We start from the raw sequence: 13,104 nt of genomic DNA, 5'->3' as shown, positions 1-13,104 counted from the left end.
TTGTTTTAGTGAGCATCCTACTTACACTCAGGTTATGTTCTGCAGCTGCTTAGAATGAACAAACCTTTATTCCTACGTATTGTTAATAGTATCGAGAATGGAGTTCCGTGCTTCAAACAAAGATAAGATGCAACTGGAAGGTTCAGTCTTTCCGCACTTCAAAAATTTACGGTAGCTATTCGTATGATGGAATACGGATGTGCGGCTGATGCGGTAGACGAATATCTACAACTCGCTGAAACCACTACGCACGAATGCCTTGAAGAATTTGTAAAAGGAGTTATAAAACTTTTTGGAGATGAGTACTTCAGAAGGCCTACAACAGAAGATCTCCAACAATTACTGAATACTAGAAAACATCATTGTTTCCCCGGAATGGTAGAAAGCATAGATTGTATGCATTGGAAATGAAAGAATTGTCCCACGATATGGAAAGAACAATATTCATGTGGATCTGGAAAACCGACAATCATACTAGAAGATGTAGCTTTGCAAGATTTATGGATTTGACACACATTTTTCGGATCTCTAGGTACATTAAATGATATCAATGTTTTGGACCGCTCACTATTGTTTGATGATATACTAGAGGGTCGAGCTCTGAGAATTACCTACGTTGTCAATGGACGACAATACAAAATGACGTACTACCCCACTGACGGTATCTATTCCAAATGGGAAACTTACTTCCAATCAATTACACTTCCACATATTTAAAAAGCACAACTCTTCGCTCAATGTCAAGAATCATGCCGAAAAAATGTAGAGCGTGCATTTGGAGTCTTGCAAGCTTGATTTGCAATCGTGAAGAATCTCGCGACTTTTTGGGATAAAGAAAAAATATGCAAGATAATGAGAGCATGTATCATATTGCATAACAGGATAGTGGAAGATGAACGACATGAATACAATTTCTACGATTCATCGGAGTTCTATCAGGGAGAAGAAAGCGAAACTTCTCATGTGGATTTATCGTTTTCTATAGATAGGCCAACGAAATTTCTTTAAAATGATGGGCATTCGAAATGACGTTTGTAATACGAAATGCATGAACATCTGAAAAAGATTTGGTTGAGCATATCTGGCAAAATTTTGGTGCCACTCAACAATAGAATCGAATTCAATACTTTTCTTCTACCTTGTTTTCTCTATTACAATTTTATGTTCGTATTTGTTTTTATATTTATAATATATGTTTGAAAATTTTGAATTATGTAAAATATTTTTGTTTTCTTTTTAATGTAAATAAAGTAATTAAAATAATTGTTTTGTTATTTTGGATTATTTTAATAATATATTAGTTGTTGTTTTGATTGGTTAGACATGGTAATAGAAAGACATTTTCTAACTTTTTTAGTCTGATGATTTAGGATGTATATATAAAGAGTCTTTTTATTTTACACCAGTTGAGACAGTACTTGAATTTTTTGATTTCATGTATTTGGCCTATATGTAAACAAACAGCGTACCGTATACGGCTTTTTGAAAAAAAATGAAAAGAAATTACGCCAGGTAATAAGTATAGACCATGTACGTCGTTTTCAATTTCTAGGTGTCCAAACTCAAATATTCATATATCGGTATAGAGGCATAATGAACATAAGTACCAGAGATGATGCATTATAAATTTAGAAGAAGAAATAAGATGGAAGGTTACTCGGGTGGATCGATGTGCAAAAAAGATGGAAAAGCGAAACCCACTAAGCCATTACATGATATCGACTTATTTATCTTTTTCTTCTTTTACTCATCTTCTTTTGTCACGACTTTTTTCTACTTAATGAAACTTCCAAAACTATCTTAACTAATACACTCCCATGTAAATTAAAAGGGTCTTCCTTATAACTTACAATCGTTTGTTTACTAGTAGTTTATAAGTCTCTTGTTAATTTTTGATTAAAACTTACATGTTCCGCAGAAAACAAAAACATGCATAAAGTAGGATCGTTATGTCCAAATTTTCAGTTATGTTTATAGTAAAAACAAAAGAGAGAGAGAGGGGAAGAATATTGTTCAAAACCGGTTTCTTCTCTCTCTAATTATGGTTTCACAAAACCCAATTAGATTCAAACAGTCTATAAAGTCCAAAGATAAACATGGGACAACAATTCGATGCAGAAAATCCTCTTTTCATGCTCTTCTTTTTTCCCCACAGTCTTTAAATTAGTAATAAAAACTCACAAATCCACCAAACCCATTCTCTCTACAACTCACCTTCATCTAGATTTTTACCCACTCCCACCGAGAAACAAAAAAAGATATACATATATATATACAACACAACACATGATGCTGATGCAATATACACAACAAAGTATTAAATCTTAGATATTGTGGGTCTCCCCCCTTCTCTTTACTATTCATTTTCTTATTCATTAAAGAAAAAAAAAAAATATGGATACTCTCTTTAGACTAGTCAGTCTCCAACAACAACAACAATCCGATAGTATCATTACAAATCAATCTTCGTTAAGCAGAACCTCCACCACCACTACCGGCTCTCCACAAACTGCTTATCACTACAACTTTCCACAAAACGACGTCGTCGAAGAATGCTTCAACTTTTTCATGGATGAAGAAGACCTTTCCTCTTCTTCTTCTCACCACAACCATCACCACACCAATCCTAATACTTACTATTCCCCTTTCACTACTCCCACCCAATACCATCCCGCCACGTCATCGACTCCTTCCTCCACCGCGGCGGCCGCAGCCTTAGCCTCACCGTACTCCTCCTCCGGCCACCACAATGACCCTTCCGCTTTCTCCATCCCTCAAACTCCTCCTTCCTTCGACTTCGCAGCCAATGCCAAGTGGGCTGACTCCGTCCTCCTCGAAGCAGCACGTGCCTTCTCCGACAAGGACACCGCACGTGCGCAACAAATCCTATGGACGCTCAACGAGCTCTCTTCTCCGTACGGAGACACCGAGCAAAAACTTGCTTCTTACTTCCTCCAGGCTCTCTTCAACCGCATGACCGGCTCGGGCGAACGATGCTACCGCACCATGGTAACAGCTGCAGCCACAGAGAAGACTTGCTCCTTCGAGTCAACGCGAAAAACCGTGCTTAAGTTCCAAGAAGTTAGCCCCTGGGCCACGTTTGGACACGTTGCGGCCAACGGAGCAATCTTGGAAGCAGTAGACGGAGAGGCAAAGATCCACATCGTCGACATAAGCTCAACGTTTTGTACTCAATGGCCAACTCTTCTAGAAGCTTTAGCCACAAGGTCAGACGACACGCCTCACCTAAGGCTAACCACAGTAGTCGTAGCCAACAAGTTCGTGAACGATCAAACGGCGTCGCATCGGATGATGAAAGAGATCGGAAACAGAATGGAGAAATTTGCGAGGCTTATGGGAGTTCCTTTTAAATTCAACATTATTCATCACGTCGGAGACTTATCTGAGTTTGATCTCAACGAGCTCGATGTTAAAGAAGACGAGGTCTTGGCCATTAACTGTGTAGGTGCGATGCATGGGATAGCCCCACGTGGAAACCCTAGAGACGCTGTGATATCCAACTTTCGACGGTTAAGGCCGAGGATTGTGACGGTCGTCGAAGAGGAAGCTGATCTTATCGGAGAAGAAGAAGGTGGCTTTGACGATGAGTTCTTGAGAGGGTTTGGAGAATGTTTACGATGGTTTAGGGTTTGCTTCGAGTCATGGGAAGAGAGTTTTCCGAGGACGAGCAACGAGAGGTTGATGCTAGAACGTGCAGCGGGACGTGCGGTCATTGATCTTGTGGCTTGTGAGCCGTCGGATTCGACGGAGAGGAGGGAGACGGCGAGGAAGTGGTCGAGGAGGATGAGGAACGGTGGGTTTGGAGCGGTGGGATATAGTGATGAGGTGGCGGATGACGTCAGAGCTTTGTTGAGGAGATATAAAGAAGGTGTTTGGTCGATGGTACAGTGTTCTGATGCCGCCGGAATATTCCTTTGTTGGAGAGATCAACCGGTGGTTTGGGCTAGTGCGTGGCGGCCAACGTAAAGGATTGTTTATTTTTAATTTTATTTTGGTTTTGATATAAAAACTCGCACGCACGCTTTTTTCTTGAGATGGTTTCACACGTGTGATGATGGTTCATGATGGGTTTTGAGATTATGCGTTCGTAATTTGAATTTGGCTTTTGGAATAGGACTAATGAAGTAATTATGATCATTGAGGAGGTATCAAGGTTCATACAATTCGTGATTTTTTTGGTTTTATTTTGTGGTACTTTTTTTTTTTAAATGTTTTGGAATTAAATTTGTGATTACTCTGGTTTATCCGAAAGAATAGGGTTTATTTTCCTCTCAAAACTATAACGTACGTGAGCATATTATGTAAAATAGTTACTGTTACATTGGTTGATCGTCGAACTGGAATTCACAATAATATTAGATTATGAATGAATCAGACTACCGATCACTCTCAAATTCAGCAACAGTTAACCCTATTTAGTAATTATATGATTATCTCATGTTCCTAATTAAAGCATGTTCACTACTTCATTGTATCACGCTTCTTGAACATGACAGCTACTTTGGTTGGGGAATCTCATAGTTGGAATCTCGTGAATGCACCTCTAGTGGCTTGCACGCTTTTGAAATGTATATTAACAAATTATACATATTTGTGATCAATTATAATCAATCTTATTAATCTATGCAATATATACGTATGATCGTAGCGTGCGAGTAATATTGGAAGTGAAGAGACTCTCACACAAAAGCTTAGATATAACTTTACCATAGTTTATTTATATGTGATCAAACTTAGAACATTGGAAATTTGGAATCAATGCAAGTAGTTTAGCGTCTTGGCAGCACCACCGTAAGTAATGGTTAACTAATTATTTGAAGAACAAAACTAGACGGTGTGATGCGTGGTACTCATTGAATAAAGGAAAAAAGAAAGAAAGAAAAAAATTCAACTTTTTATACACGAAGATTAATCTCATAACATTATACTTATTCATTTGTCGTTCATGAGTAGTATATACCATTTATATATTTGCCTTTTTAATAATGCACCTTTCACCTTTTGCTTTGTAAAAGTGATAAAGGGACCAGTCTTTTATTTGATTCACATATATAATATGTATTACATATTTACAAATATTATGTCTTCAATGGAATACACATGCATATACCTACGAATGTTCATGGCCCCGCTTACCCATCATGTTTTTATTTAGAAAACAGCCCATAAAAAGTAAATAACTGAAATAAATAGTTAATCCATTGATACCAATAAACGTTTACTACATACTATATAATTGCTTTTTTGAGTAATTAATAAAAATAAAAATAAGAAGAAAAGTAGTGGGAACTGCTTTTGAGATATGTGGCTGGTTTCACTACAACTCTTTCTCCCTGCATCTTTTGATGAGGCTTTTTGCCTCCCCCATGTTAATCGGTACGATCTTTAGCTTCGCTTTTTAAGCTAATCTTTTTAGAAATCTATCTTCTTTTGGTCTGTTTTCTTGTTTATAAAGTCATGCAAAAAGCAAATTAGTAAAATAAAAGTCTATTGGTTGGCCCAATTTTGCTTTAACTAGAATCAAAACCTTCTTGGGTCCCCTTGTACCATGACTTGACCATTACACACATCTAACTAGAATATGCATAAATTCGTAGAGAATATCTAAATTACTTGTTCGTAGGAGCCAGCAATAAATTGAATCTTGTAAAAAAAAAACATAATTTGTAAATGAGCTTTGTAAAATGATAGAAACAAATAGCTTGTATATCTAATTTTTATGTCTCTTAATTACAATCATTTTAGGTTCACATGTTCATGACTAATTAACAGTGCAATGCAGTGTGTTAAAAAATACCGAAAATAATATATGTTCAATTATCAGAAATTTCATTCACGCAATCTTATGGAAATGCTTTCGGGTGTTTGAACTTTGAAGTAGAGTTTAGTTTAAATAAGTCGTGTTGAATAGACAGCTACATGAATTAAATCTCTTAACGTATAAGTGGAAAATGTTATATTATTGTTCTCATTATTCCCAACATAATAACTGTATAATAACATTAATATCGAGGGTCCTTGTGAATAATGGCATCCTGTCTATATTATACTATTACATTTGATTATTAAAAGGAAAATTTATGACTTCACTAGCTTAAACCTTAAAGCTTTCACCAAAAAAAGCTTAAACCTTAAAGCATCTTTTTATAACTACACTTTTTCGGCTTTTACTATTGGTTGGGTTTGGTTTGGTTTGGTTTCCTCTATGGGTCTTTATCAAATGGGCCTTAAGCAGCCCATTCGATTTGACGAGCAAAAAAAAGTAACGGCAAAACGAAGTGAAATTGAACGGACGGCGAAAAACCCTAACAAAACCTTCTTCTCACCGGCGAAAATGCGAGCTCCGATCTCCGGATTTGTCTCCAGATCTCTTGGTTTGCTCCACCGTACGACGTCTCTATCAGCTGGGACTCGTTACCTATGCGCCGTAGCTTCTTCACCCGAGGCTCGGACGCAGAAGCTCGAGCGAATCGCGGACGATTTGCTAAAACTGAACAGGATCGAGCTTTACGATTACTCAATCCTCTTCAGCCGTAAGCTAGGTCTAAATCGTTACGGTTCCGCCGTGGCAGTTGCCGGATCTGGTGGTGATGCCGTTGCATCTGCGGAGACCAAGGCGGCGGAGAAGACAGCTTTCGATGTGAAGCTTGAGAAATTTGAAGCGGCGTCCAAGATTAAAGTGATTAAGGAGATAAGATCGTTCACGGATCTGGGATTGAAAGAAGCTAAGGATTTGGTTGAGAAAGCTCCAGTTGTTTTGAAGAAAGGTATTACTAAAGAAGAAGCTGAGAAGATCATGGAGAAGCTCAAAGCGGTAGGTGCTTTAGTATCTTTGGAATGATCACAAACGAAGTTATGAGATTGGGATTCAAAATAAGATGTATTTGAATTGTTCGAAATCAAAACAATCTGAAAGTTTTGAGATTATGAATACTGTTTCTACAATTTGCTTTGCTTGCTTTATGCTCACTTTGTTTATTATACCCTCAGAACTGAAATGCCACTTCTATCAGGTAGTAACTTCTTCATGTAATACTTTGAATTTCTAGAAAGATTGATTCTTTGTCTTCTGGTCTCTGGTATTATCTCGATTGAACATTCTTGAAACCCTCGTCTCACAAACCAATCAGCTGTTCGTGTTGTGAGTAGGAATAGCCTTTCTAAACCGAGAGACGAAGCTTTCTTCTCTATGTAATCTGCAGAAATAGATTGTGTGTTGTGGCATTGAGGTTCTTCTCTAGCTTGATTTTGCAAACAGGACAGAAAAGGGTAGTTTGAGTTTTATTTACCTAGCAATTTATCGCCTTGGCCTTGACCGCGACAGTCTGATGCAACCGCGATTGCAGCAACTTCTCCGCATTTGTCTTCAAAGAATGGAAACAATGCTGCGCAAGCTATGATCTGACCTTCCCTTTCAACAACCACAAACGAATCCAAAGCTTGCAGTAACTGCACTCAAAGGTCAAAACCTCTTAACCGCGTAACCGATGAAACGATAAGACGCAAAAGATAGTAAAGCTTTTTTACCTCTTCGTCGGTTCTGCGAACCAAAATCCCAGATTCCTCTAAGGGTTTGATTATATGTCTAATACCTGCAAGATCATCTACTTTGGCATCTCGGGTTCCTTCGTAAACATCACTGTGCATAAACGGGGAATATTGTAAGAACGCTAAAGCGGGATGATACGCGTGTGATGATAAAAATAATTCATGTACCTAGCAACCATAGTCCCCATTCCATCTCTTTTGAAAAGCTCCAACAAGAGACTTCCACTTATAGTACCATCCAACAAGTGAACTCTTTTGACTCCACCCTTCATAAGACAAACAGAACAAAGAGTTTCAGTTTAATGGTGGCAAACAGAAGCAGGACCAAGGTTTTTCAAAAACACTCACTCTGCAAACAAACGCCGCAGCAGCCAATTCAGAAAGGTAACCGTTTAAGCGACTTAGTCTTTCCTCACCACCAATAGCAAAACCTTGCTCACCAGACCACATTCCGTTCCCATTGTCAAATCCAACACCGTTCTGAAAGACCGGAGTGTGGTTTCCGTTTCCCCAAAATGCTGCTCTCCCGTTTAGAGGAGAAGTATTCTTACTGTTGGTGCTGTTAAGAGGTTCAGTATAAGCAATATTTCCATCTCCAACCGCCTTCACGTAATTTGCAGCAATGTCACTCTGTTGAGCCCGTTTTCTAACTAACATATCTGCTTCTTGAAGTGTCAGAAAACGAATAAGATGTCCACTCTCATCAAGAATAGGACCATCCATTATGCAAATAAGCTTATCTGCTCCTATAGCTAAAGCACAAGCTGTAGCAACCTCATAGGTACTGCAGAAGTAAAAAAAGTTGAGTGAGAAAATTCAATCTATTTAAGGTAAAATGAAGCGTTTCTCTCAGAAGATGAGCGAGCATACTTGCAATTCAATACTTCACCGGAGCTAGAATGGCCCAAGTTCCTCAATAAAACTACGGAACCACCGTCAAGCCTCTCACAAATCCGATCAACATCTATCTTCTTCACTTCACCTGTCGCTCCAAAATCAACACCATCAACAACACCTTTTCTCTGCCACAACAAGAACCAAGATAATCCTCGGTCATACGGAACATATGATAAGACTCAAGGTAAAAATGAACAAGTGGGAAACCTCACTTTGGCTGCAAAGAAGTTACCGGTATCAACCCTGACACCTATATCATGTAAATGACTACGATCACCGTGCCTACGGATATTGCAAATAGAAGGTCCAGGAGATAATTTGGCCTCAAGCATCACTGATATTGCTCCTGCAGCTTCTTTGGCAGCCTGCAAAGATGCTTCATCCGTTACTCTGTAACGTCCCACATATGTTGCCTCGCGTCCTGCAATTCACACACCTTTAGGCTCTGCCAAAACAATTACTCAACACTAGCAATATAGTCTAGAAGAATCTAACATCGTGACAGAACTAAAGGCAAGATTCATTTATTATTCTGACCTCTCTCAGACAGAAGGTGGTCGATTTGCTCTTGAGTTCCAGGAACTAGAACAAACCTTATTCCCAGATGATGAAGAAACGCTATGTCCTGCACACAAAATCAAATGACTTCACTTTCTATCCATAATGAGAAGTGAAAACTGAAGCACATTGCAACCAAAGCCCTATGATAATATAGAACTCCTAAAGCTACGTACAATACACAGTAACAGTTTATACTCAAGACTGGTCACAAAGAAAAGTGTCGACTTTGAGGAGCAAACTTAAAAATATAGAAAAGTTAAAAACTCTCAGTGAGACAAACAGTCGAACACCTTGCGTGCGTGCTTCTTCCTCATAAATCAAAGTAAACTACGAAGCGGTTGAAGAAAAAAAGACGGTACCTTCAAAATGGGGTCACAGTAAGAGCCGGAGATGATCTCGCCGGAGATAATAACAACGAATGTGCAGCCACGATGAGCCCAAAGATAAGGCCAAGCTTCACGGAACCAACGCACAAACTCTTTGTCGTCCACCGGATGCTCAGCCTCCACATCCCCGCCTGCACTCACGGCGTAGTCAAACATATTGCATTTCGTCGCCGTTACAGAACTAACCGGTTTAAACACTGGACAGCTGAACCGGAATTGACAAGGGTTTAGCTTATTATATATCGGCCTGAATGAGGAAAAAAACTTGCTTGTCTGCCGAAATTGGAAAGGTACATAGCAGTTTGAAGAAGTAGACGAACCCACCAGAGCTCCTCGCTCCATCATCATCTCTAGATTTAGGCGGTTGGAGAATTCAAATTAATTAAACCGGCAGATGACGGCGGTTTAAAGTCGGAGACGGCGGCGGTAGTGCCGTTGTGTGCCTTATTAGTTATTATTCTTCTGACTTAGATTTGACGGCAGTCTTTGAATGTCTCTGGTTGTGCAGAGCTGTGTCCCCACGTGGAGTCAAAGTTGTTCGGTTCGGTCAATAAATCGAAGAAAAGTTGGTTAAACCGATTCGGTCTGGTAATTCTATTCCGTACCATGAAACCAATCTCGGTCTGCAATCGTATTGGTAGTTTTTTAAAGTTGCCGACTCAACAAGTGGGCTTTTAAGGATCCCAAGCCCATCTAAGTATGACCATCTTAATTTGGCAAGCCTTATAAATGTGGAGAAACAACGCGTGTATGTTACTTTTTTTTGGTATGTTTCACTTTTGTACATTAGTGGTTATGAGTTGTGAAGATTAGTTTCGTCGGCAAGTGAGTTAGATAAGTGATCACTTTGATTAAAGAATGTCAAACTACACAAGCGCCACAATTTTGGAGTAGGTGACCAAATCGACATAAAACTTGTAAAAGTGGGGATAGAAGAAGAAAACGAATATCTTCTGCTTATCCGAATAAATTTAAAGTAATATTCCCACAAGATATTCCATTTCTTCAAATATTGTGAACGTATGCATGATTATATTATAATGGAAAGCTATACAGTCTTCAAACGGTAAGAAAAAAAGTGAACTAAAATTAGTATTTTGTACGAACTACTATATCTTTTATTGGTTGGATATTCCTAATTATAGATACTTTTTTTTTTGCTTTAAAACTAAATTTAAAACAGAAACAATAACTGAAATAATAATTTACTAGTCAATGTTTCCTAGTGAAATATGCAACAATCCGTCATTTTTTCTTAAACTCTATTTGACTATAGGCAAATAGCCCATTACAAATAATATTTGTTTGTCAATCGAATTTGATGTGTTTTTTTTTGTTCTAAATTCCTCGTACAACTAAAAAAAAACTATATAGATAAAAATAGAAATAGATATTAAACTATTCGGCCAAAATAAAAATAAAGAAGAAATAAAGGGGTCCTACCCATAAAACAAAAACAAAAGCTTGTGGTCAAAACTGTAATATTATAAAAATAATATCTTTCGTCTTCGTGGCTTCAGAGCTTCCATCGTTCTTTTTTTTTTTTCTCGATTCCATCATACCAAAACAAGAACTCTCTGTTTTCTCACACCCAAAAGGCCAAAACAAAAAACGAAACCTTGAGATCTATTTTGATTAACTTTTTTTTGTTTTCTCTCTCTTCTTCGTTGTGATTTGAAAGATTTAGAAGAGATTTGAGAAACATTTTTTTCTTTTTCTCGTCGGCATTGAAGAAGAAGAAGATCCAGGTAACATTAAAAGTCTCACCTTTTCCCCTTCTCGTTTCATTTCATAATTCTTACAGGGTTGGTTGGTTTGAGATCGGAAGAACAAAATTTAGGTGAAGTTACAAAAACACGAAGCTTTAGGTTTTATATATGAGCTGAATCTGCGCATTAGTATTGTTTTAAAGAACCCAAGATTTAGCCTATGTGTGCAAATTTGAAACTTTGTTGAAATTCCCAACTTCTTGGATTTTTTTCATCTTTTTTGTTATAGATTTTAGATCTGTTTGATTGATATGTGTCTATGATGGGTTTTGGTTTGGATTTGAGTAGAGAGAAAAATGAGTAGTGAGGCAGAGATCAAGGAACATTTACATCCCAAAGGTGGTGGCTCATCTGAAACAACGGAGAAGAAACATAATGTGAAAGGGAAGAGGTTATGGCAGAAAGTGAAGTATCAACTGGTGGAGTATCATTCATTGCCTGATTATTTGAGAGACAATGAGTACATCATTGGTCATTACCGATGCGAATGGCCTATCAAGCAGATCCTTCTCAGCATCTTTACCATCCATAACGAGACTTTGAATGTTTGGACGTAAGTCTTGAATCCTTCCCAAAGCTTCATCCTTTTTGTTTTTTAGGATAAAAGAAACCTTGATTGTGTTGTGTTGGGATATATTTGCAGGCACTTGATTGGGTTTTTCCTGTTTCTAGCGCTCACCATTTACACAGCAACGAAAGTACCGAGCGTTGTGGATCTTCATTCTCTTCAACATCGTTTACCTGATGTCTTGAGGAAAACAGATCTTCACAAACTTCACTCTGACCTCATGTCTCGCCTTCCTTCTAGTCCATCTAGTTGGCATGTCATGGACCTTCTTTATAACTGTTTGCCTGAAAGATTCTCCCATGGCAACTACACCGACATGTGTGTTCTGGTAATAATAATATCACAATCTTTCTCTCTGTTCCCGGTTTCAAAATGTTGCCAAGTAAGTTCATATCTTTCTTTGTTGTTCTGCGCAGCATTCGGTGAGGGAAGATCTTGCAAACATGATAGCTCCTTTGATCTTCCGGCCAATTACAAGATGGCCATTCTATGCATTTCTAGGTGGTGCAATGTTCTGTCTATTAGCAAGCAGCACATGCCACCTCATCTCATGTCACTCAGAGCGAGTCTCCTACATAATGCTCAGGCTTGATTACGCTGGAATCGCAGCTCTGATAGCTACTTCTTTCTACCCTCCTGTCTATTACTCCTTCATGTGTGATCCTTTCTTCTGCAACCTCTACTTAGGATTCATTACCATCTTAGGAATCGCCACAGTGCTTGTCTCTCTCCTCCCTGTTTTCCAAAGCCCCGAGTTTCGAGTCGTGAGGGCTTCTCTGTTTTTTGGAATGGGATTCTCTGGTGCAGCTCCGATTCTGCATAAGCTGATCATCTTTTGGGACCAACCTGAAGCGCTTCACACGACTGGTTATGAGATTTTGATGGGTTTGCTTTACGGGTTAGGAGCTTTGGTTTATGCAACTAGGATTCCTGAGAGATGGATGCCTGGGAAATTCGATATAGCTGGACATAGCCACCAGTTGTTTCATGTTCTGGTGGTTGCTGGTGCGTTCACACATTATAGAGCTGGGCTTGTGTATCTTAAGTGGAGAGATATTGAAGGATGCTAATAAAAAAAGGTGAAGGACGATTAGATTTGGAATCTTTGATGTTGTGGATCTTGTTTGTAGTAGCTCTTCATTATAAAAGTTGGATTATGTATAAAAAGTCTATGTCTAATCAAATGTTATATTTGTTTTTCCTTTATTCAACAAAATGATACATATATAATATATCATCTAGTCTATCTGATTCTAAAATTTAGATTACAAGACAGATAAATGGGTATTGTAATCTGAATCCAAAAGAAAGCAGATTTCATGAAAAAGAATGTTCAAAAAAGTTGGGAAACATA

General features: G+C 38.3%; 4 protein-coding genes across 5 annotated transcripts; 3 read left to right on the top strand and 1 right to left on the bottom strand.

Moving 5' to 3' along the window:
* The first annotated feature begins 2,113 nt into the window (after positions 1–2,113).
* Positions 2,114–4,158, top strand: LOC104716356 (protein SHORT-ROOT). Its single transcript, XM_010433740.3, is given in 2 exon segments — positions 2,114–3,924; positions 3,927–4,158. Coding segments are annotated over 2 exon segments (1,572 nt in total). The 5' UTR covers positions 2,114–2,394; the 3' UTR covers positions 3,969–4,158.
* A 2,181-nt stretch (positions 4,159–6,339) lies between these two features.
* On the top strand, positions 6,340–6,966 carry LOC104716355 (uncharacterized). The gene has a single exon (XM_010433739.3). It carries the CDS (start codon positions 6,356–6,358, stop codon positions 6,860–6,862), a length of 507 nt encoding a protein of 168 aa, XP_010432041.3. The 5' UTR covers positions 6,340–6,355; the 3' UTR covers positions 6,863–6,966.
* LOC104719935 (putative amino-acid acetyltransferase NAGS2, chloroplastic) lies at positions 6,883–10,016 on the bottom strand. Of its 2 annotated transcripts, XM_087468162.1 has the most exons (10): positions 9,738–9,935; positions 9,387–9,618; positions 9,004–9,091; positions 8,679–8,887; positions 8,440–8,591; positions 7,918–8,353; positions 7,738–7,835; positions 7,549–7,660; positions 7,311–7,470; positions 6,883–7,217 (listed from the first exon to the last, which is right to left on the bottom strand). In XM_087468162.1, the coding sequence occupies exons 2-10, from the start codon at positions 9,567–9,569 to the stop codon at positions 7,000–7,002; spliced, it is 1,656 nt and encodes a 551-aa protein (XP_087324288.1). In that variant the 5' UTR covers positions 9,570–9,618; positions 9,738–9,935; the 3' UTR covers positions 6,883–6,999. The 2 variants fall into 2 exon arrangements, with proteins under 2 accessions (XP_087324288.1, XP_087324287.1); XM_087468161.1 differs by having other exon boundaries at positions 9,387–10,016.
* An 821-nt stretch (positions 10,017–10,837) lies between these two features.
* Positions 10,838–12,966, top strand: LOC104716354 (heptahelical transmembrane protein 4). Its single transcript, XM_010433738.3, has 4 exons — positions 10,838–11,161; positions 11,471–11,735; positions 11,826–12,078; positions 12,167–12,966. The coding sequence occupies exons 2-4, from the start codon at positions 11,479–11,481 to the stop codon at positions 12,818–12,820; spliced, it is 1,164 nt and encodes a 387-aa protein (XP_010432040.1). The 5' UTR covers positions 10,838–11,161; positions 11,471–11,478; the 3' UTR covers positions 12,821–12,966.
* Positions 12,967–13,104: the final 138 nt, after the last annotated feature.

Source organism: Camelina sativa, chromosome 10 (genome assembly GCF_030686135.1).
Source record: "Camelina sativa cultivar CO46 ecotype springtype chromosome 10, ASM3068613v1".
Classification (NCBI taxonomy): Eukaryota; Viridiplantae; Streptophyta; class Magnoliopsida; order Brassicales; family Brassicaceae; genus Camelina; species Camelina sativa.
This window is presented reverse-complemented; position numbering and strand designations above follow the sequence as displayed.